Source organism: Lygodium microphyllum, chromosome 21 (assembly GCF_053477565.2).
Source record: "Lygodium microphyllum isolate KBCC chromosome 21, Lygodium_microphyllum_v1.1.10, whole genome shotgun sequence".
Classification (NCBI taxonomy): Eukaryota; Viridiplantae; Streptophyta; class Polypodiopsida; order Schizaeales; family Lygodiaceae; genus Lygodium; species Lygodium microphyllum.
The window spans coordinates 25,834,623-25,860,362 of NC_141155.1; the positions used below are offsets into that span (position 1 = coordinate 25,834,623).

The 25,740-nt window shown below is 40.0% G+C and overlaps 1 protein-coding gene across 2 annotated transcripts in view; it reads left to right on the forward strand.

Annotated features, from left to right (window-relative positions):
* Positions 1–16,166: 16,166 nt before the first annotated feature.
* Positions 16,167–25,740, forward strand: part of LOC148017829 (putative LRR receptor-like serine/threonine-protein kinase At1g67720) — a 35,523-nt gene continuing 25,949 nt past the window's right edge. Inside the window, exon 1 of one of the 2 annotated variants that reach the window (XM_087662093.1) lies at positions 16,167–16,719. In XM_087662093.1, the coding sequence (XP_087518219.1) occupies positions 16,611–16,719 (109 nt within the window). In that variant the 5' untranslated portion in view covers positions 16,167–16,610. The remainder of the gene's footprint in view (positions 16,720–25,740) is intronic. The other variant, XM_087662094.1, reaches the window with a different exon arrangement.

Sequence of the window (25,740 nt, forward strand, 5' to 3'; positions counted from 1 at the left end):
CTCAACTTGTGTACATTTAGTGTGGGGTGCTCTATTCTACATGATGCAAATTTGCAAATTCACACTTTTTATCTTTTTGGTGTACTTATGTAAAAGAAATCTCTGTGGGGTGCGCAAACAACACAAAACAATCTTACAGGTGTGGCTACCCCATTGGCTTGTCTACGACCCAATATGGCTCTAAGCATGGTCTCTAGTCACTCCTAAGGATTATCCGAGGTCTATGCTGCTCCTCCTATGCTCTATCAAGGCTAGGTCACCACATAAAGGTCAATTTCTAGCTCTAAGTTAGGCGGGCCCTTGGCCAGGCTACTAGGGCTGCTTCTAGACTATATAATTGCAGTTTTCTCTAGTTCTTGGCTTCGACAAGCCGGGTTGGGTCTTTAGGGGTGTTCAGGAATGTGTCCCAATAGGTCCTAACCTAGGGGATGGTCCTATTCCTAGTTCTCCTGTCTTTTGCCCGCTGACTGGGTCCGATTCCCAAAATCGGACGGGTCCAATTCTGGTGGTCCGACTATGGAAGTCAGATGGTCCGATTGGACCGGGCTGGTCCAACTCAGAGTTTGATCAGAGTGTTAATTGGGTGTCTGATTGAGTGGTGGTCCAACTGGAAAAATGAGGTGTTCGACAACTAAGAAGGTAGTTCAATTGGATGGGGCCGATCCGAACTGTTGGTTTGATCAGACCAAAGTGGTTGGTCCGACTATCAAAGTGTGTCCAACTGGATGGAAGTCTAGTGGTTTGACTCTTGGGGTTGGATGGTCCTGCCAGTTGGACGGTCGACTGCCCGATTCTGGGAATCAGACTAGGACACAGTGGTGTGACACTACGAACTCGACGGTGCATCGCCGTGATGATTTCTGGGTGATTTCTCCTAGCCATTGTCATAGTCCCCTATCCTACCTTCCAAATCACATCAATGGCACATAAAGAAGATCCTTACGTACCTGGATCGGTTGAAAACACCATGATCAAGGTGTGTGATCTCCTATGTGATCAACAGGTCTCTCACATATGAGAGCGGAGTTTTGAGCCCGTGATGTGCCTAAAATTTGCCCAAAAATCCGAAATTTAGGGAAAAAATATCTAACATCGAAGGCTGCGGCTCCAGCTAGGACGATTTTAAGCACCAAGTGAAAGATGACTTTTAAAAAGCGCCCGAGCGACACTTGTGGATTTTTGATAATTTTTCAGACTGTCGTTCGGGTTGTCAGGAGTTGCCAATCAATGCAAGATGTCAAGCCGGACACGCAGAAATTTACAGCACTCGAATCGGATGTCGGACGAGGAAATGGCCACAAGATGGGCAAGATTTGAAGAGGTGGACAAGTTTAAGGCCAAAATTGGGTGTGCCTTTTGGGAGCCTTGGAACCCCCCCCCCCCCCCTCACCCCTCCCACCAAAATTTATGCAATCTTAATGAAAAAAACATGAGGAAGATGAAGAAAAAACGTGGAGCAACATGGCGACCGTTTTTTGCACCCTCTCATGATGGAGATGGAGTATGCAGACTGAGAGCAACCCATACAATCGATCATGGGGCTGATCTTCCCTCTCTTGGCTGGTCTTATCGCTTGTCTTTGCTCGTGAAATAGTTGTGGGAATGAGAAGAACCAGATATAGTCTTTCTCTCTCCTCCCTCTCTCTCCCCTAAGGGGCTGTTCTTGTGTGCAAGAAGAAAATGAAGAATGGTGAAGGAAAGCTTGTTCGATTACGACCGGATTGCTTCCGGATCAATGTAGACATGAAGATTGCTGATTGTGAACATGCTTGACATTGAATGTGGACTGATCCGCAATCCCGCACCAAAACCGAGATCCCGAGACATAGAGCCTAAGCAGTAATTCAATTTTTATGAAGGAAAAATGAGTTTTTATGTTGTTTGATTGATGAAACATTGTTCCCATGGACTCAATATTCATTATGATGTTGTTTGCTATGAGTTTCAATAGTTTATGCTCTGAAAATCAGAAAATCATAAGTGATATGGCTGAAATTAATGTTATAAAACCCGAAAACCATGCGTTTAAGGGGTAAAAATGGGATTTTTGCAAAATAAATGAGAAATATGAGACATAATGCCTACAAAACCTAAAATTTTGCTGTCAAGGAACCTAAGGGCCACAACCCACAATAAATCTTAATTTTTGGTCATTTTTTATTGAAGAAAATAGAGGAAAAATACCAAAAAATGGTGAAAATAGATTTTAAATGGGAGAAAATTAGGAAACAGTAAAAGGAAAATTCTAGAAAATCACATCTGTGTTTGTGAAGCATATGATGAAGGTAAAGTACGAGGTTGGCCTCAGTTTACCTCGTTTCTATGTTTCCATTCATGTTTATCGCTTTCTTTGTAAGGAAATACACATAAAACGACCTTTTCACCTATCAACGAATGCAAAACTTTAAACGGTAGGGTAAGAGGGAAGGTTATAAACTAAAATCTGATTTATGTATTGTATCATGCCTATAGGACATTGTTTTAAAATAAAGAGAAAGGCAGCATGATCATTAGGCTCGGTGCCTTTTCTCATTCCATAAACGCTAGCATGGAAATCATGAAAAGAATTGTTTCGCACGATGCACAATGCTGATTTTCTTCTGTTTATGCACTAAACCGTTCACATTATGCACCATGCATGGTTCATGGTATCAGAAAAGCTCCTTGACTGCATAGCAATTGTTTTCTTAGGAATTTGACCCACGATTGAGAGTGTAAGGTTATCCCTTGCCGTAGGATAGAGGGGCGGTTTCCTAAGGGATTGTTAAGTGAGGACACATGGTATATCTCCTGGATTCGAAATAAAGAGAGGAGTTTGTGTTCGTTTGTGTTATATGTTGAGCAGCGCATCAAGGGGCCAATCCCTGCGATATAGGAGAGCTGCATTGGGGCCGTGGTGTTTCTACCGAGAGGTTGCCTCCATGTGTGTGATCGTGGCATTGCCAATGTGTATGGGTTCTCCCTCTGAGGAGTTTGTGAAAGGGAAACATTGGACTATAAACTATAAATGCATAGATTAGGCTTTAGGATAGTTTGTCCTTTAGCAGTAGATAGATGCTCCTGGTCCGCGAGGCCGTGAGGGTGTGTTTGTCTGTTATGAGCATGAGGTATAGCAAGGGACAGCTGAGGCTGTGATGTCCTCTGTGAAAGGGGTATGGGCAATAAGTTGAAAACACCTGAAACTTGATATTGTTGTGGGAAACATGATTGGTTCCTTTTGTCTATTAAATGCACTAGATGAAGATGCACCTACTCCATGGTGTGTCTTTTGGGCAAACAATCCTTTCACCACTTTATGTAGATGAATGTCACTACACAATCCACAATCAAGCTTTCAATTTTCCACAAGCAATTGTGACTCAATGCTATGCACATGTTGTTGTGGAAATGGTACTCAAACAAACTTTGTCACTTTGCAATTCACGCGTAATGTACAAATAAGCATTAAACCTCAATGAATGCATCAGTGCCATAGCCAGTGCCGGCCCATTTCAGGACCCATCAACACACAAGCTCTCTCTTTCACTCTCAGTGTGCAGAATCGAGCTTCTTCCCCCTATCCTTGCGGTTGGAGGTCCTGCCTTGCTCAGTCCTTTACCTCCCAACTCACCCTCCTTAGCCATTAGTCCTGGAAGCTTATCCTTTTTCCTGTTTGAGCTTGTTATACAACACCAGAAACCCTATTGTGTGCTCACCCTGTTTTGCTCCTATCCTAACTAAATGCAAACAAAAATTATAAGACAATATTCATACTTCTTTAGCCTACTCATCTACACATCAGAAACCCAAAATACTTACTTGCATCGATGATTGAAATGCCTAAATCTCCTATCTACCTCAAGCTCCGGTCTAGGATGAAACCCTTACTTCGATGCTTGATTTGAAGCGCCCAAGCGCTCAATCTTGAATCTGTTTGTCTCGGCAACAAAACTAGAATGTAGAGGGCAACCGCCAAGACCCACTAACCGCTTATTATTTCAAGTGTTTCAAGCGAGCACTAATGGCTACCTCTTACATAGCTGACGCACTATCCCTCTCTAGGAGTGTAGTGAGCTTACCTTGATGCCTAATTGAGTTGCTTCCTCCCTCAAGCACTCTGATAACTCCATGATTCTTGACGCAAGCTCAAGCATCCTCAAGCTTCTTCCTCCAAGCTCCATCCTCCAAAGCCATGCACGAGACAAGAGAAGAGAAGAGAAGAAGAAGAGAGGCGATAGTAGAGAGCTTCACCTCCAAGATCCCTCACTCTCACACACTCACTCCCTCACCCACTCACACTCCCTCCCTCAAGCACTCACAAGTAAGAAAGAGAATAGAAGCAGAAGAAGAATCTAGTTTGCCATGCACCAAAGAATGAGCTCTCATTCACTTTTGAACCTTATATACAAAACCCTCTCTCCCTTGGGCGGTCATCTCCTTTTTACATGGCCGTCCATAGCCTAGGCCCTTTTTTTTTCTATTGTTCCCCTATCTTCCTAGCTTCTTTCCTACCGCCCATCTACCTTTAAGATTTGCACAGGTGAGAGCCCAACGCTATTTTACAGAGCTTTTGGTTGCACCCTCATATTTAAAGGTGTGCCTTCTTGCTTTGCGGCTTCCATGGTTGCATCTTGTTCTCTTGGTGGTTGTTCCCATGCTTTTAGATTTCTTCTGGGCCCACTCTCTTGTAGGGCATCTTTTCCTTTTTTTTGCCTTGCTCTTTTCCTATTGATGCCTCGTTTTTTGCTTCCTTTGCTTTGCAGTAAACAGTCCTCCTCCAAGTGAGAGGCTGATGAGAACCTTGACATAACAATGATAAGGGAGTTTGAGACCGAGCCATTGTTCATGTGATATAAGGATAGAAGACAAGGAAGTGAAAGATAATTCTTGCACTAGATGGATTAGGAGCTTCTATGGAGCATTTAATTGGGGCCTTGGTAAATTATTTAGAGTGACTGGAGATTTAGCACATTGAATTGGAGGAGAAAATACCGAAGATGCAACTTAGGTTTGCAGAGCTCCATGGTCTTGGCAGATCTTCTACGTCAAAACACAGAAAGGTTGGATGCTTGTAATAAGCATACATGTAGCCCCATTGTTTGAGCATAATTGTGGTTTGTTGATGTTTAGTTATTGCTAAGATTTGGTGTTACTTCATTCAAGCTTGATGAAATCAAATGTCATGTTTCAAAAACATTTGCATGCATCCATTAATTCCATTTAGTAATGGGCCAAGATAACATAAGTTGCTTATTATTTTTTCATTCTTATATTATAATAGGTAAATGTAATTAACAATCTCAATGTCTAATATGCATTCTTTTGATGATTGTCTTCTGAAATGTGAAGCTCAACTATGAGGAATGAATCAATCACTTATTCGCATAATACACTCCTTATCAAATCTAAAATTTGAAGTTGTGGTTGCAAAGGATTACTTATTAGAAAGGTTACAAATCAATCTCATTCAAAGAGAAGTTATTCCTAATTTCAAATCATCTTGCTTTTTATCAAGATAAGAAAAGGATTTCATTGCATCTTAATTAAGACTCTTGCTCTGCATATTTCAACCTTTGGAAGGTTGGTGAATATAGCATATATAACAACCTATATGGCTAAGACTCAATAGTAAAGATTGGGCTAGAGATGTGGCTATAGACTTGATAGTAACAATATCTCTCATGGCTAGAAACTTGATAGTAAATATTGGGCTTTTGCACTATTATATAGAAACTCTAAAGAAAAATTATTCTACCATATTCAAATAAAAGAGGAGTGTAACTTTGAAAGCTAAAGGAACAAAGTGATGTTATACACATATAATTAGTGGTAACCCATAGGGCATTGGCATGTGCTATCATGTATAGAAATGAAAACACAACAATGAGAGAATTAATATATTCACATGTACACATGAGAGAGGCATAGAGAGAGAGAGAGAGAGAGAGAGAGAGAGAGAGAGAGAGAGAGAGAGAGAGAGAGAGAGAGAGAGAGAGAGAGAGAGAGAGAGAGAGAGAGAGAGAGAGAGAGAGAGAGAGCTTATGAAATACACGTGCTATCATGTGTAGATAGGTGAACAAACCGTTCATAGAATCAATACATACACAATTATTCAAAAGAAAATGAAACAAATACAATGACAACATGAGAGAGAGAGAGAGAGAGAGAGAGCTTAAGAAATATACATGTGCTATCATGTGTAGATAGGTGAACCAACCGTTCGTAGAATCAATACATACACAATTATTCAAAAGCAATGAAACAAATACAATGACAACGTTCAATAGAGAGAGAGAGAGAGAGAGAGAGAGAGAGAGAGAGAGAGAGAGAGAGAGAGAGAGAGAGAGAGAATTATTGCACAAGAAAATTGATTACACCAAAATAAGCAATTACAAGGTATCAAGAAATCTGCATATGATGGCATTACTTGTCAAACACGACTGAACATAGGGCATGACCCTCTGCCTACCTAAACCTCATGACATTGCACATGACATTGACATCATTGGGATGGGAATCGATATCCTTATCTTCTAACTCCTTTTGCATATTTTCCACAAGGAGATTGTGAAGGATACAACAAGTAATAGTGTATCAGGTCACATGATTCAGGTCAACATTTATGTCCCTAAGAATGTGCTATATATTTTTGACCATTTCAAACACATGCTCAATCTGCACCCTTCCCTTTGATAAGTGGCAATTGAAGAGCTTCCAATCTCCAAATCTTAGAGGGCGGCCCTCCTTGAAGGGATTTATAAGATGCGCACAAGCCCCATATCCTAAATTTGCCACCAATAGATAAGGGAGTAGATGGACACCTTGAAGCATCATTCCTAGTCCTTGGAGAACTTGCTTGCTCCTTAGACATGTGTAAATGGAGGAGCCTTTCCAATGAATAGCAAAATTGGTACCACTAGGCTTGCCACGATGTACACATCCCATATATGCTTCTATGCATTGGAGATTCCTTGCACAAGAATAGAGTGGAAATTGTGTATGCATCAACATTAAGCAAGACTATATTTGATGTTGGGCTTTTGGATAAGCTTGATGTGAGAGCCATCAATAAAACCATAAAAATTGGGCAACATAGAAATGAACTAAAAATCAGCAATGATATTTCACATGCACTCACCTAATGGAACATATAAGAATTTTGCCTTAAGATTTGTGGCTAGAATGTGAACAACAATATAATAATATTTGTGCACCATTAACCCACCAATACCAAAGGTGTCAAGAATATGATTTGTGGAGTCCAAACTTGTAGAAATGCACAACTAAGAGCTCACTCGGCATAATAGGCACACGAACAATATCTCCATCACCTCATCTTGGCCAATGAGGCCACATGAGTTGTAGACAATACTAAAAGGATCTATTATCAAATCTAAACCTTTTGCAAAACAACTAGTCACATGCATTGAGTTCATGAATTCATATGGATTGTTAAACTCCAAGCCAGAATGTGTGCTATTGGGGAAATACCCGTTGATTTTCAGAGTACATGGTCAATGATGTACTATTCCTACAATTGTTGGAACAAAATGAAGAAGTACTAATACATAGAAAGAATAATTGTGAAAGGTAATGAGGTTTCCTCTCCTTTGAATATGTCCAACAAGGTATGAAGTTGATACATGTTGAGGGAGTGGTCCATGTAGACATGCCACTAAAGAGGTAAGAGTGTGGTTTTAAAAAATGTGGAATATGAGAGGTAATAGATTGGAAAAGAAATTAGACTAGGAAAAAAAATGAATGTTGATGGAGGATGTAATGACAAAGGCTAGGAGACACAAGAAAAAGATTAAAGCTAAAATTTGATGAACTTGTGATGAAGAGGGTTGAAGTGGCTATTTTGAATGCAAAGCATGGTAGTGATTGCGAGGGTGGATGTGAAAATTATGGAGGATGAAAGGGAGGAGAGAAAAAGAGAAGAAAATGGGATGGTAGTGCTAAGATGATTAGAGGTAAGTAGAAGTAGTAGGGCATTACAATGGCAAAGACATAGTGCCAAGTGGCCCTCCTTGAATTGTTGATTTGATCAATCAAAACCATCTTTAAATTAAAAAACACTTTATGTTTTGGTTGACCTTCTAAACCTAACTATGGAAGTTGATCCAACCGTCTTGTACATAATTAAACAAGTTTAGTAATCGCTGTTCATGGACCAATTTGACCAACCTACCACCGTTTTTCATGTGCAATATCTATCATGGCAGTTGAATTTGGACAATAGTTTGCATGAGGGCCTAAGGGATGGTATGGCATGTAATAGGGATGTAACCCAAGCGATTTGAGCATGTGGTATGTACACATGTAGATGGGTGCTTGGACACAACCTTTTAGGCATCACACACACACACACACACACACACACACACACACACACACACACACACACACACACACATCCCAAGGCAAAAAGCAAAATAAAAAGCAATCCCATAAGCTTATAAGAAACAAGTAAGAGACTTCCAAATAAAAAAACATGTAACAAGGGAAAGTTTATAACAAAGCTTGAATGAACAACCTATCATGAGGTTGGTAGTACTAGACCATGTGGGTTCATAGAAGAATGAAAGTGTTGGAACCCCATGTGTTGGTAAAAGCATCTCTCCCATCTCCCATGAATGAGAGTATGCATAATACCCTGAAAAAGCCTCTCTCATCCTCATACTCTCTGAATAACCCTATATTCTCTCCCACAACAATCAAAACATTTGTAATCAAGAGATAGAAGATATTGCAAATGAGTAAGCTTTTTCATTCCCTTTAAGGACATGTGTCTAAGACAATACATGTGGTATGTCAGTCACAACCAAAATAATGTCAAGCTATCCATATACAAATAAAGACTACAGGGTGCTAGCCTTGGCACCTCGAGAAACACAAGATTCCCACATGTAATCTTTATACATAGCTACCAAAAGATAGTAGCCTACATCATCCAATAGTCCAGTAGTAGATAGAAGGCTTTTGATCAAAGCTGGCACATAACATGCATTATGTAGAGTAAAAGAGCTGCTTGAGAGAAACTGTAGTCATATATCCCCAAAGTTGTCAACAAATCACATAGTGGGGGGACTTGCTTGAGCTATTGCATTGAGCTCATATAATATACATAAGAGGAAGCTCGCTCAAAAACACAAGAAGAGAGATGAAGGCCAAAACGTTTTTTTGCTAGTTTTTTTCTTGTTTCTTCATCTCACAATGCAATGTACACAAAGTATAGATAATATATAATATAAAGGAAAGTGGTCTACTAAGTCAAACAATGTATAACTGACTATACTAATCAACTAGCGCTATAATTATGCCAATTGTAGGTAGGTCTAACAAACAAGATATAATAAGTGCTAAATCAGCAACCATGTGAGGATCATAATGACCATTGATATGCTAACTGTAGACATATGGATCCATCTAACTAGGTGGTCCATTATCAATGTCTACACATGTTGGGCTTTTGTCCTAACATGAAACACTAGGTTCCTAGCTAACTATATGCCACTCATGTTATCACAATGAATGGCAATTGGACTAACTCCCTGCACATCCAAATCACCCAATAACTTATGTAGCCATCCTACCTCACATGCTACCATAGTAGCACCTTTTTACTAAGCTTCTGTACTTGATAAGGCAACGCTTGGTTGCTTTTTGCTGCTCCAAGTAAGTGTTGCATTACCAAGGGAAAACTTGAATCCATTAGTAGATATCTTCTATCAAACTTGCTACTAGCCAATTTGCATCTGTGTACCCAAATAAATGCACATCCTTACATGTCTCATAAAAAAATCCATAATGCAAGGTGAACCCCACATACCTCAATATGCATTTGATTGCATCCAAATGAGGCTTTCTAGGTACTTGCATAAACTGACTCACAAGTCCAACAACATGGCTCAACTCTAGCCTTCTAATAGTCATATAGATCAAACTCCCTATTATCTTCCTAAACATAGTAGGTTCTTATATCTCATCTCCAACATCAACACTTAATTTTACACTTTGCTCCAGTGGGACTGAAAGAGGCTTACATGTTGTCATACTATATTTGGATAACATGTCCAAGCCATATTGCCTTTGGGATAGAGCAATATACCATTAGCACATATGATCACCTCAATACCTCTCTCATGTAAAGTAAGTGATCTACATCTAAAACATAAAAGCCAATGTTGACAAGATGCTCTCCAATCTTGTTAGATCATGCTCTCAGCGCTTGTTTCAATCCATAGAGTACCTTTTTTAATCTGCACACATATGTAGAATGCTCTACATCCTGATAACCTGCTTCTTGCTCCATATATACCTCTTCTTTCAAGTCACCATGCAAGAAGGCATTCTTCCATCTGTGCATAGCCTTTTGCACCCAACTTGATATTATACTTGCTAATAGGTCCATCTGCATTATGCTTTATTTTACAGACCCACTTACAACCGATAGCTTTATTTTCCTTAGGCAATGGTACTAGATCCCAAGTCTTGTTGGCCTTTAATATAGCCATCTTCTCATCCATTGCTACATCCCAATGAGCATGGCCAACATTCTCCTCAAAAACAAGTGGGCTTAATATCCTCAACTATCTTTACCATGTAAGTATAATAGTGAGGTGTATAACCACAAAAACCAAACCTCTTAACAGGGTATTTCACTTTGCTAGACCTACGTACCATTGGATCACTCAATAGAGCCTTTACATTACTATGTGCTATTTGTACACTTGGTGTCCTGGCTGAAGGAATACCAAGCTCATCATCTGAACTCTCTGAGCCACTAGAATTTCCATTAAGAACTGCATGACTAGTAGATGCATTATTACCATGTGACATTTTCTTCTTCCCTTTGTCATTACCTACAACACTAGTAGATGCACCAGAAGATGTGGGACTACAACTTAGTCTCCCATACAAAGGATTGGATGTAGATCTACTACTAAATGATGTCTCTTGTCCACTAAAAGTCTGTGTTTCTTGCTTTTCTGTCTGCATATGACTATCATGATCATTAACATCATCCAATGCATCCCTACCAATTGCTCATCTCATAAAAAATATCCTTGCTTACCCAAAACTCACCATTAACATGGTTATAATAGTGATACCCTTTCTGTTAAGTAGTATATTTGATAAAAATATATTTTTAAGCATTGGGGTCTAATTTCTTCCTTAACTCATCAAGCACATGAACATATGCAATACAACAATCAGACAATTTCAAGTGCGATACATTAGGTTTCTTGCATATAAAACATTCTTTAGGTGTCATACCATAAAATGTAGTTATAGAAGACATGTTCATAATCTAGACACATCAATATGAAGAGGCAGAGACAAAAAATGTTTGGGTATATTCTTTTTAGCCAACAATGCCCATGCAACTTCTACAATATGTTTTTTTTTTTTCGCAACCCCATTTTGTTATAGGATATACCTGCATGTAAATTGTCCTTTATGACGTGAAACCTCAAAAAGTCACTAAACTCATTAGAGAGGTATTTACCCCCTCTATTTGACCTCAAGCACTTAGCTTTTAAGTCTATTTTTATTTTAACAACAACCTTGAAACTTTTGAAGTACTCAAACACTTCACTCTTTTCCTTCATGAAATATACTTAGAGTTTTGTAGACCAATCATTAGTGAATGTAATAAAATACTTATCGCCACCAAGAGATACATTCTAGATCAGCCTTGAAACATCTCTATACACAACATCAAGTATATTCTTACTTATATCTTTGTCATGTGAAAATGGTTACCTTATCAACTTTCCAAATTGATATGCTTCACATTCTTTATGCACTTCTGCAACTTTGAATGTAGGCAAATCCTTTGGACTACATTAAATTCACCCTTTGCAGATTTGCATGTCCAATACATTCATGGCATATTGCAATGTCTACAACCACACCTTTGCCTTTAGCATACATAACAACATTTATAGCAAAATTTTCAGCATCCAAGATACTTTCTTTTGTAATCAACCTACACTTTTGTTAAATACTTCAATAAAATAGCCCTTAGTATTAAATCTAGCAAGAAGTCCTTGCTCTACCATTTGACCAACATATACAAAATTCTATTGTGATGGATGACACATGTAAAATATTTGACAAACAAATTGTCTTGCCATCATGCAAAGACAAAGAAACTTTTACAATAAGTATATCCGCTTTTTTATAGCTCTCTTCAGTGTGATCATGAGAGAGACTAACTCATCAAACTATAGAAATAGCTATAAAAGCAATGCATGGTGATGATATAAAATCTGTAACTTGTACATGTCGACACAAGCAAATTTATAGTATATCTTGAAATTGCTATTCATAACCATATGAGTTAAAGAGCCACCAAAAATGGCGCCAAATGGCCAAAAACACAACAAAAATGTCCTAAAGGGCTTATCTGCAAAATATACACCGTTTTGCACACCAAATCTCACAACAATTTGAGATTTTTGCTTTGCCCTACTTCTAGTGCCTCAAGGTACCAATTCAAAAGAACAAGAGGGAATTGCTACATATAGAATACCTCATTAATCCTTTGAGAAATGGGAAATCAACTTAATTGGACCAATTAGCCTCGTAGCTTAGCACTTATAAGCATGATACAAAATATTTACCACCAATTATCTTAGAAAATGGGATGATGCTAGGAAAACACAAAGTATGAGCAAAATATCAACATCAAAACCCCCACTAAGTGCTTGTGGGAGTAAGTCATCTTGTGATTTGGTTTTCCCATTGATATTGTGAGTGACTAGGGGACTCATTTTCTTAACAAAGTGATGATCACCTCTTATCCATCTTCACAATCATTCATAGGGATTTCTCTACTTACTACCCTCAAGAAAATGACCAAGCTAAGTGTATAAATCAAATGCAAGTTTAACAATGATGATGATGTTTCATCAATGTGAATGAGAGATGGAAGTTTAAAAATGGTAACTGTGCACTTATGAAACTTAGGAAGTAGCTCATGATTGGAAGATAAATGCTAGAGTTCTTGAGTTCATTAATGGTGACTTTGAAAAAAATATAGGTTAGAGTTTTTAAATGGGGATAGTCCTTTGTGGAAGCTAGTATCAAACTCACACACCCTTTGCTCATAATCCTTGAGCTCTAACCAAGGGGGCTATGCCTTGACCTTATTAATGGTGATTTACTCACAAATCCACACATTTTTTGTACTTTTTGGGGTATTTTGTTTAATTTTATAAAAGCTCAATTTATTACCATCATGGACAAGAATATGTCAATAATAATGTACTAAGCACTTCATGCCTAGATTCTCTCGATGCTTTGAACTAGTGTTGTTAATAGTTAGGGCGCTTTGTGTCCAAGGCACACTCCATATGTCAAGAGGGTTCACATAAAGGTATTGTATTTTGGCTCAATGGCTCGCATATTGAAATCGTAATAGCTTGATCCACCTCTATAGTCATAACAAAAGAGACTTATGGATTCTCCAATGATATCCACAACTATTGAGGGTAAAATTTCAACTTGAATCATATATTTATGTTAAAGAGCTATGCCATATTGTTATAATATTAATTACCATATGACAATGTATGTCTAATTGGCATTTTCTCGAATAAAAAAATATCTCAGTTACGCATAGTGTAACATTTATATGTATTATGCAACTTTAAATTTTAGAATTATAATCTCTCTCTGACTCTGTCTCTCTCTTTGTGTGCTAGTAGGTGCGCCAGAAGCATTGGAGTTGTTATTATGTTAGTGACCATGGTTTGAGAAGTGTCAAAGGATGGTGTGAGCGGGTACGTGGAGGGGCAAATTAGTATGGGGAGTGGACATATGTGTGTGTGTGCATGCACACATGCACACGCACGCGTGCGCGCACGCGCACACACACACACAGAGCTGACCTATTGGTTTAATATTTTCGTTTTAAATAAATTATCATAGTAATGTCACTTTCAAAAACTAAAATCAAAATAATAGTCAAGAAACCCCTCAAACATCTAGAAGCTCTTTCTGAACCTTACCCTGGTCCCTACCTTCTCCTTTTGCATCATCATCACCCACTCCTTAGAGAACTTCCCCCCTCCCTCCCCATCACTCATCCATCGCTCACCCCTTCTTGGAGCTTGTGTAGCTTCCCCTATGATAGCCATCCTTAATCCTATCATGTCTCCCCTTCACTTCTCTCCCCAAAACTGCCCTCCCAATGACATCTTGCCTTGCAATATTGCGGTAAGATCAATTGCAACATCTGCCTAGACTTGGCGTGAGATCTTACTGTCACCCATTGTGATCACCTTTTTGTTCGAAAGCATGCATTAGGTGGTATGTAGTGTGGATTAGATCTGTAGTGTGCACCATCACTTGGCAACGTTTAGGAGTATGAGAGAGAGAGAGAGAGAGAGAGAGAGAGAGAGAGAGAGAGAGAGAGAGAGAGAGAGAGAGAGAGAGAGAGAGAGAGAGAGAGAGGTATATACAATAGAGGTGAGAAGGCATGAGGTCAATAAAGGGCTCTTGCAAGCATGCGCGCGCACACGCACGCACGCATGTACACGCGCGCACGCACACACACATACACATGCACACACGCACACATGTGCACATACACACATGCACGCGCGTGCGCACACACACACACACGCACATACGCACACACGCACACACGCACACACACACACACACACACACACACAAAGCTTGAGGGAGACATAAAGGAACATGTTTGCACTAGCTTTGGGGTGTTGAAGCAGGTATTAAATTGGTTTGAAACACCAAAATAATTTTTAGTTTGCATGCCTTTAATTTGACCTATTACTAGCTATAAATTGACTTGTAACAACCAAGTAGAAAAATTTAAAATTTGAATTTTTAAGGGAAATGAAAAAGGGAAATGTTGCTGCCATCAATCGATGTTTGCCACATTCTGCTTGCACATGAGTTTAATGTAGATTGCTCGAGCCATGCCATCTTCCATTGCCCGATGTCGTGCTTAGTTCATAACTGTTGTGAATCATAAGACATGTGACTATGTGGGTTGGTTGACAAGTTCCTAATTGGGCTACAAATTTTAGCTTGGCGGGAACATGTTCAAGAAAGAAAGAGAAAGAGAAAGATGAAACAAAAAAAAAAAACTTTTTCAATTTATTAATCTACACTAGTCCTTATTTTTGAATCTATTAAACTTGACAAAAGAGAAACCTGAGCCTACATGACATGCAATGGATCCCAAGCCTTTTTTATATTCTCTTTTTCTCTTTAGTTTTTTGAAAATACTCTACTTTTTTAATAGATTCATCTCTTTTTAGGGTGTCTCTCCTATCTTGCATGTGGGCCACCTATGAAGCATTGCTTCAATTAAATGCACCAACTATGGCTCCCTCTTTATTTTTTTAATAGATTCATCTCTCTCTCTCTCTCTCACATGAAATCAACACGTCCCAAACCTCTTTTTATTCTTTAATTGTCTCTATCTTCTTAATAGCGAGCTTGCATGTGGACCTTCAGGCTTCGACTCTCTCACTACTTTTTTAATAGATTCATGATTAATTTGTCACTCACACACACATACATGTCTTGCATGAGATCAAAGCATCCCAAACTTTGTTTAATTATCTATTTTTCTCATTGTTTTGCTGTGATTTATGATATGAGCTTTCAAGTTTGTATGTATTAAATTGGAATGATTTATACGCAAGATTTGCACTTACAAGCATTAATCAAGTGCAAGTAGTGTGCAAAATGTAAGGATCACACCCAATGAGTGCAAGTTGACCACTGAATAACCGATCAAAGAGTTACTCAAATGAGTTTTGTGGGGTTAAAAGATAAATTGAGAAAGGGAGATAAAATGCAGGCAAAGGGTAAGGGCCGGGGGGGGGGGGGGAGCTAAACACCATCGCATTATAGGAGCCCTGCTGACCCAGGCTTGTGTGAAGTAAGTTGATAAGACTATGGTATAGCAACCACAAGTAACGGGAAATGTATTTAGAAAGAGAAAGAGAGAGTTTGAACAACATTGCTTTGCAAGTAGGCTACTAGACAAAATCTATACTATTAGTTAACGAGAGCCATGTGACAGCCCCCCACCTTCCCCACAAAAAAAAAGAGAACGCGGGGGCGGGTGCCACGCGTCCAGCACCAGCCCCCCACGAGTGCAGGTGCGGAGCGCCTAGTAAAACAGAGAGAAGCTTTTGGGGTTGCTGGGCGCCCGCCACGTGGCATTCCAAAACCCTCTTGTGACAGAGGGAGCAGATAGTGTTGTACGAGTACGACATCGCAACGTGCGTCACTGACGTCAAGCACGCCGTTGATGCCTGCGATTCAAGCTTCCTGCCGGCCCTCTCTCTATCAGATGATGCTGTTTCCATTTGCTCAGGCTCATCCCGACTTACTACAACGCCAGCTTCTTTAGTCTGCCGTGCAGAAGTTCTCATCTTACATTCATTGTCGGACAGTCATGCCTTAGTATGCATTCCCTGACACGCATCTGGTGGTGAATTGGATCACAGAGACCCATTTGAATAGCCAGAAAATCAATTCGTCAGAGGGTCGTGTTGTTGGTCCCTTCTGCTAATTTGAGCAACAGCTTCCTGTTCTGGATATCGTCTCGGCAGAAGAAGGCCAGGATAGTTCTTATGTTTATTTGCATGGCAGTCACAGTTCAGCATTCAACTTCTACCCATTGGCTAGCCGCGCTCATGCTTCTGCTTATGCACAATGTATCGCTTGCCTCAGCCCAAGCAGGTCGATTCTTGAGTATTCCGACTTTGGATAACTCCATTGATTCAATATGTTAAGGGACCTTTTTGTTTGTCTTCTTCAGAATCATGACTGCAGATCTAGGATGAGACTTAATTCTCCCTTCTGCTTCTCCTTCGTGATAGAATTGTTCAACATTTGGATGGATGCAGCTTACTTTAGTGTTGTTGTCCGAGTCTTATAAGTTTAGACATGCGAGTGATTTCTGAGTCAGATATTTTCTTACCAAGCTTCATTGCTGGAGATGTATGAAGAAGGTGATTGATTTAAACATGCGAGTGATTCCTGAGTCAGATATTTGCTTACCAAGCTTCATTGCTGGAGATGTATGAAGAAGTTGATTGATGTATACCTTGTTTCACACTGAGGCCCAAACTTTCCTCATGTCTAGTAGGGCCATGAGAATGCTACACTGGAGTAATGCCCGTTCCTAGCAAGGGGATGTGCTGATTGTCACCACACGCAATCTTGTCATAGGTACGATGAAACTCTAAAAAAACATGGATGGTGTAATACGATATCACAACAAAGCCCAATCAGCGGCTGAAGAGATAGAGTCTCAACAGAATCATCTGTCTCCTGTATAACACTGAAGGCACTCTCGTTTGTAGGGGGCGGAAGCTGATATCTTAGAGGTATATCCATGGCCACTGCACCACGATAACCTCCTCCCCAGTCATGGGCCTGTGAACTGGCCCATGCCTCGTCCTTAGCCTCTGTTGTCTCAATCCTCTGCTGACAATCATTGGCCCAATGGCTGCCAAACATGATAATTCCAGCAAGATGAGTATGAAGAAGGACCTCTGGCTCTATGTCACTAGCCACCTTTGTTGTTGTTGTTGTTCTTATTCTGTTTCTTGCCCTCGGGATCCCATGAGCACACTCTTTACCCTTGACAATGAGGGCCCCCTCTTTCCTGGAGGACGAAGAGTGTTTGGACCACCATAAACACGAGATCCTTGAAGGGGGAAAGTATTCTCCCAAACAGAGGATAGTCAAAAATTCTGAAAAGAATTTGGAAGCTTTTCCCATTACTCATGCACCATAGTGTCATTATCAACAGGCTTACTGATGACCTTGAGCATAATCTGCAACTCTTGGTACGAATGAACCTGATCCATCAGCTTGGGTCCAGCCTCAAGCTTCAAATCATGCAACTTCCCTCCACATTGAGAATCTCCTTTTCTGCAAACCTTTTCTCCAGAAGCTTTCATATCTCATGTGAAGTCCATCCAAGTTTTAAGTAAAGGTATGAGAAAGAAACGTTAAGAAACAATGACTGGGTAATCCTTCTAGACCCATCTCCTTTTTGCAGTAGGATCATAGGGGGCAAGCTCCAAGCCTGTATAGTCTCATGGTAACTGACTTAACCAAGCGCAAGTCAACTACTCTTCTTCCACAGTGTAATTATCATTTTTAACTTAGATTTTGCATTGCCCTCAAGAAAAGGCTATAGCACGATCACTTGCTGGAAAATGCAGGTGTGAAATCTGAATGCTCTAAATGTCAAAAAATGCAGTAAAAGGTCAGCCTTTTGGGCTGAAGCACTGCTGTAGCAGTCCCCTGCTGGCCTAAATGCAGCAGCTTGGTATGCCCACCGTTGAGACAGTGATGATCTCAGCAAAAACACAACCTTTGCTGTCTTAATACTTCACTTGCTGCCTTGATTAGGTAAAATACAGATGTATGTTGCCCTGATCAATTGCTTGCTTTGTCACGTTTGGGAGTGTACGTAGTGCTTGGTGATTGTTGCCATGCTGATGGTTGGATCTGGATGCTTTAGCTATGGACATGTTTTACCACTGTTTTTAAATTTTCTGAGTAGATGTTATAATGAAGTCTATTCACTCTATAGTTTTGGCTTTTAATGAACAACGGTTTCATATTATTTAAAAAAAGGGTATGTAGCACTTGATCCCCTTGAATGGTCTTTTGATATTTGTTTGGATGAAAAATGCAGCCTCTGCTGTTGTTGATTAGCCTCTTGTTGTCATGCTATCATGCTAGATGAAAGCACAGACTTCTGCTGTCTCGCTTGATCAAAATACAGTTGAAACTTACAGCCCCAGGGGAAACAAAAACTCAATGATGTTGTGATAATAGTGAGTGTATGATGTGGACTATATGCATGTCTAATAGATGCAACTGTAGTTGTGTCAGTGTGCCCTAAAAATGGTTCCCCATTTTGAGATAATAATGGGTATGCAAAGATAAGGAGTACATTCACGACTGAGGAATGCAACTCTAGTTGTGTGAGTTTGGTAAAATTAGGGTCTCAAGGGTTAGTATGTGTGCAGCCAAAATTCAGCTGACGTAATATCTCAACTACAGTTAGCTGAAAGCTTTGTTGAAGAACTGAAATCTAGACACAACTTCTGTGAATGTTTGTTATGTTCTACAAAGGCTTGTAGACCAAGTCAATCTTGCATAAATAAATGGTATGGTGAACATAGAGAAACACAAAATGTATGACAACACAATGAACATGATTTATAGAATGCTCAATGAGAATGAGTGGATCAGAATATGAATGATACAATGAGGGGCCTCAAACCTTTGTGTCTCGAGGACCAAGGTGGAGATTAATAGAGAATGATGTTGGAGTTGTTGTACTCGTGAGGGATCCCAAAATGTAGTGGCAACAGTTCACCAGTGATAATAATCTTGTGAGTAGCAATGGAGGAAATGAAATGCAGTCCTCTGGGCAGCTGGATGTTGGCGGTAACACTGGGCAGGAAAATACAAGGTTCATTCACTGAGATGGCAGCTCCATAGCAGGAAGAGGAATGATGATGCCAGCTTGTTGTCCACATGCAGCAGAAAATGCAGGCCGTGGCAGCCCAAAACACAGAGCACGGCTCAAATGATGATGGCAGCAGCCAGTCGTACATGCAGATGATTAGGTGATGATATAGAATGGTTGGCAACTGCTCCAATCAGGTAGGCAAAGCAGGTTGTATGATGGTGTCAGCTGGGTGGATTTCCTGAAGGGCTGGCAACAGCAGGAGGCTAGGTGGAGCAGTTGATGGCTGGGGGGCAGACTTCCTTCAAGCTGGCAATGACCTCCAGTGGGCATGGGCAGCAAGAGGATGAAGTTGGCTGGTAATGATCAAGGATGGATGCCCACTCTATACTCTTTTATGGTGGATTTTTGGGCATTTCTACTATAGTTCAAAACAGAGCCTTTTATATTTGAAAATGGTTTTAATTGCTGTTTGGGGCTGTTTTAAGGAGTCCAAGTTTTCCTTAATTTTAGTGGCTCAACACCTGTCTTAGGCCCAAAAAGGATCCCAAGATGGAGAGAGTCATTCCTTCATCCTCTTTTTACTCCAGGTCTCATCCCAAAGAAACCAAGACATTGGATCAAGGGTGTCTCAATGGACCACCAAAGGCCTACCATGATCGTAGAGGTGATGGATATTTTCCTTTGAGTAGCCCAATTTAATGGGCCTTAATTTCTTTTAAAAGGTAATACATGTATACTGAGATTACCAGATTATCATCATAAAGAATTATTGTGTGGCAAGGGTCTTGGTGAGGAGGTACATGATGAGGATGATGAGAGTAAGCTATGGTGGAACTACGTAAGTGTGACTGCTCAATTGTAATTTTTGCAAATGTGTGGATCCAAATTGACCACTTTTTAATGAGGTAAAAGGGAGTATGCTTACACAATGCAAGAGTTTCCACCTTGAAGGGATGCTTACTCTCGTAGGTTTTCATCTATTCCAAGGATCCTATTTCACATAAACAAATGGCAATGCATGGTAGATGTAAGGGGTAATCCAAGATGTTAATCAAAACAAGAGTGAAATGCAAAATGTAGTAGTGCTACTCTAGGAGTGTCCTCATAGGGGAATTGCTCACTTGCCCAAGTGCCCTTTTACAAGAATGACCATTAATAGATAATGATGCAAAGACATTATGATATCAATACAAGGACTAAAATCTTGAAGGCACCAAGAGAAGGAAACCTCCCCCTATTGAAAGGTGGAAGGAGATGTACCACCTCTCACCCCATCATGTTGGAGGGGTAGGATAAGAAGCATCCAATGAAGAAGAGTAAAGTGCTTGTCATGATTGGAAACTTGTGAAATGGAAAAGCTTCATGGTAGTCCCAAGGAAAGTTGTAACTCGGCCTTGGGAAGGGAAGCCTCCATGCTGGTCCAAGAATGTGAAGCTCAACCAAAGAGAAAAACTGATATAGGAGTGCTACCTATCCAAGTGTCTGCCTAGGAGACATGTGCTTAAAGACTCAAAGTCCATGGGAGGGGTGGAAAATCAGTTAGATAACCCCTCTAGTGTCATGATATGGCCTGGTTGAGGTGGTGGTCCAATGGCCATATGACCAGCAGGTCTCCAGTGATCCGTGTGAGCACCTGACAAGTGTGGTGGATAAGCTATAGGCATCAGAGAGCAAGAACCCCTTGTTGAGAAAGAGTAGGGTTTGTAGGGAGGAACACAGAGTGTGTATGACAAACACTATGACAAAGAACTTAGAAACACAGCAATTTTGTGCGCATGCACGCGTGTGTCTTGTGGGAGGATAGGTGTTGTCCTTTCATGCTAGGTTGTTAGTTTAGCTTTGGGTGTGACAAAGAGAAGCTAACAAAAGCTGAAACCTTGGTGAGCCAAACATGCAGTCAAGGATGAGTAGCCATTCACCATCGCCTCCCTTCTCTCTCTTGCTCTGTGGGTGTGTGTGTGTAGCGGTTGCTGAAATAAAAAAATAATGAGATATTTAGGAGGTCATCAAGGTAGCGTGTGAAAGCCATATTCACCACTAGGAAAAACAAAACCCAAAAAAGTCAATAGTGTGAAACCACGAAATGGAAAACTTGTTGAAGCCCTTGAATAGTAAGAGTGTCCTGCACCATCATGTATGAGTGGTGTATCAAAGCCGTGCAAATAATCTTTAACCATGGAGTAGCCACATAGTGGATGTCAACCTCTACTGATATCATAGAAGCCACTTGCCACAACAATAAGCCTCTAATACAACCAATATGACCATGAATACCAGAGGAACAATCGAAGATAAAAGCATTTCTAATATGCTAGATGTGCCAAAGTCCAATCCAATGCACGAAATGAAGCAAATGAGAATGTTGTGGCTGTAATGTGTCAATCTGGTGTAATCTTCTCGGGACCCATGCGTATTTAGTAATTTGTTGGGGTGTCACTTAATCCAACTTTTGGAAATAAAATCCCAAATTTTTCTAGCAACCGAGTAGGAAGCAAAAAGATGAGATGCAATTTCCACACATCTAGTGCAAAATATACAATGGCCACTAGCAATCTTACATTTTGCACCATATCACCAATCAAGAGAGCTCCAATTCTCTGTGTGTGTGTGTGTGTGCACGTGTGCCTGTGCAATAGGTAATTGAATTCTTATGAAAAAGAGAAGGTATTGAGGTTGCTTGACCCACCATGGGCACTTTATATGAGCATATTAAGGTAAAGGGTGCCCCTTATTATAAAGAGCAAGGACTCAGAATTGAAAAGAAACTAAAGAAAGAGCTGCAATCGAAGGATAAGCATGCTTTTATTAAAATACCAATAGTGATGTGGTTAAGAGAAAATACAAACTTAGGGTCTTTGGCTGTGAGAGTTCATGAAAAAGAGAAAATTAAAGAGATTTAATTTACTGCAGCAGATAGTCCATGGAGTATGATTCTAACATGGAAAATTTAGCATAGAAGGTTTATGGACAGCTTGACATAGGCTTTGAAATAGATCAGCCTTGCACTTTCTTCGTTAAGAACAACCTGTATACATTGACTTAAAACAGTCCTAGACTTCATTTAAAAATGATCGGCCTTGTATATTTGATTTGAGAAAAATTAGCCCTATTGTAGCCCAAAATACCCCTTTTATGCTTCAGGACAATAGTGAAAACAACCCACTACTCTTTATACAGTTCATGACAGCACTTAGAATCCTCTTTTCTTCTCTATGAACAGTCCTATTCATAGGCATGAAGGCTTTTCCAAGCTTTAGCCTCTCTTGAAGATGAACAGCAATGAAAAGATAGTCCTTTGATCAGTCCACCTCTCTTGATGAAGTATAGCAGTGTATACCTGTTTTTCGGTAATTCAGGCCTGCTCTAATTCAGCCCTCTTTTGCCTTGTTCCCAGCTCTATTCTTCTTGCTTTTTGCATTCAAAGAGCAGCCCTTTGTATCCACAAAGCAGCCCACATAGTTTAGGCATGTTGACCGCTGTTTCTCTCCTGAGAAGGCACCTATGTCAGCCCGTATGTTGTGTTGAGATATCGAGCTCCACTCGTGATATGCCAGGGTGACCGTTGTGCATTTATGTCACCGACTTGTTAGTTGCAGATGCGGTTGGTACACCGCCCATGAATAATAGCTAGATGACAGCTATCCTTATCTACTCTAGTTCGTGGCTCAGTTAGTATGCCACCTTAGTTAGTTAAGTTATAGGGTTCTTCTATTTCTTTGTACTTGAGTTCTTTTTGGCTTATACAACTAAGAAGAGGAAAACTGTTTTCAGCCTCCACCTTTGTGTGTATTTCCCCATTGTGCAAGCAAGAAAGCTACAAGTGAGACTCCTTCCTTCTCTTCCACAATCTTGACATGTTGTCCCTGTTTGTTATTGTCCAGATCTGCCTTGTTTTTTCTCCTGAACAGCCCAAAGCTGCTCCTAGTCAGTCCCAAAAGGCAACTTGTTATGCTATAAAGTAGCCCCTAATTTTTTTGTGCATGCAGTCCATGATTATACCCGGTTCTATCCTTGTTTGTTGGAGCTTAAAGAAGGCCATGATATCTCCTGTTTAGAGTTCAGCTTAAGGAAAATTGGTTTTCAGGCATAACAAAGAGAAGAGAAGAGAAGAGTTAAGAGATTGAATACAGGGAAACAGATAGGTTTAAAGTATAACTATAGCATCTTTGTATTCCATAAAATCTTGCAACCAATACATATCAGCATATATGTTTGTAAGTATATTAGTTTTTGAGACTTTTGAATAGCATTAACCTGGCTATGATCAACCTTGAATGTAGATAAGCGACCATACATGAATATGGATGGATAGCAAACAATGCTTTTATGGAGAAAAATCTGTCCTCTACATGTATATGAACAGCCTGGACTTATTCAGCCCATAAATTCATGAAATACCCTACACTAGATCGAGAATAAGGCTGTTGATCAGGCCAAAACATCAATCTTTGATTTAGGGACAACAGTGAACCACATGTACATCAATTCAGCCCACAATCTCCCTTGATTCAAGACATCAAAGCATATATAACATCAGTAGAATTCAAGACAGCAGTGCCCTGCTGTAGATCAGCCCTGAAATACTCTGTTCTCAGCCCAATCTTCAGCCGTGTTTTTGCCCAAAGCAAGCCCTAATATTCTCCAGTATTAAGCCAACAAAGCATGCTGAATATGCCCTCCTCAATGCAAAGAAGAAAAGGCTTGTAGGAAGCCCACAAAATGAACCCCGATTTGTGCGGATCCTCGTGCCTTGCTCCACGATTGCTGTTCTCCCCTAAATTCCCACACAGGTCATACTTAACCATTCTAATTTTATCCCCATCCTAACCATCACGCATTTAAGTTCACATCTAGGTTTTGGGCAATCCATATCTTCCACTTGTAAGGGGGTTTAGTATGTATATAAACACTCATAAGTTCTACAAGATCGTACAAATAGATTGCTCATAGAGTTTCGATACTCTACTCCACAAACCATACGACAACATATGAAGACACTTGCCAAAGTAGCATGCCTTGTAAGCATCGAGTGTGGGCCTTCACTCCACTGCTGGTCTGAAAAATAAAAGCTCCCGTAGTCTTATTGTGCCATAATCCCCACTATCAAAGTATGTCAAAAAGCAACCTAAAATGTGATGGACATTGAGCAGTAGAGAGCCATCCGAATACCCAACTCTTTGGGGTAATGCACTCATTAGGTACTTGGGTCCAGATAAAAGACATGCTAACGGGCATCTAATAAATCTTGACAAAGGGACTCTCAACATGAAGTACGTGTTCCATCCATTGTCCTCTATCAGCAAAGTGCATCCATTGTCCTCTATTATAGCAAAGACTTTATATGGTAATAGAGTGTCAACCATATTTTGTTAGCCTTTTTGTCCATCCAATTATTTGTTTTTATCAGCAAGTAATAAATGTGCTTGCTGATGTTGTGTCAATGTCAAGCACCCTTTAAGTACCCAATCCATCCATGGTTGAGTAGAATCCAAGTGCAAGCTCATAGATGAATAGAAACAATGTCAAGCTAGGTTGGAGCTGCTCCTAGATAGTTATGTCTCCATGTGGAATTCAAAAGATATGGTTCACCAAATGAAAAGATATGAGCATGTTCCTTCTAAGAAGCAATGCTATGGAAACATAGTTCCCCAAACTTCATTTCAAGGACTTTGAGATGGTACAACAATTCTAGCCAGAAATGAGCACATAAAAAGGAAAAAAGAAACCACATTTGCCCTCTTTTACACTACCACATACATTTAGTGCACTTTTATATTGAAGTACCTATGTATTGTTTTAATGCCAAAATTTGAAACTAAGCCTTTGATTATTTGGATTGGTCTTTTCTAGTGAAGGTTGTGTAGACCATGGGTTTTGAGCCATGCATGTCTCAATTGATATACACTATTAGCAATGATGCTTCTCCACATGTCATATTGAATGGTGGGATTACTGAAGCCTTTACACTTGCACATTTGGTGAGACAAGGCTGTCCTTTGAGTGCCCTGTTTTTGCCCATGCTACTCATCTAGTTCTCACCATGTTGCCACATCTAGTTGAGATTGGGTAGCTGGCTGGTTTATCCCTCCCATTGAATTACCATTTTGTTGGGTAAACATTGGCTGATGACACTTAATTAATACTACTAAATCTTCTCTTAGTAGTTGCATTGAATTAGATTTATAGGCCTTGGGATGGCAAGATGAAGTGGTTCCATGAGGAAGTATTGTGCGGCATTTCTTAGAAGCTAGAAGATAAGT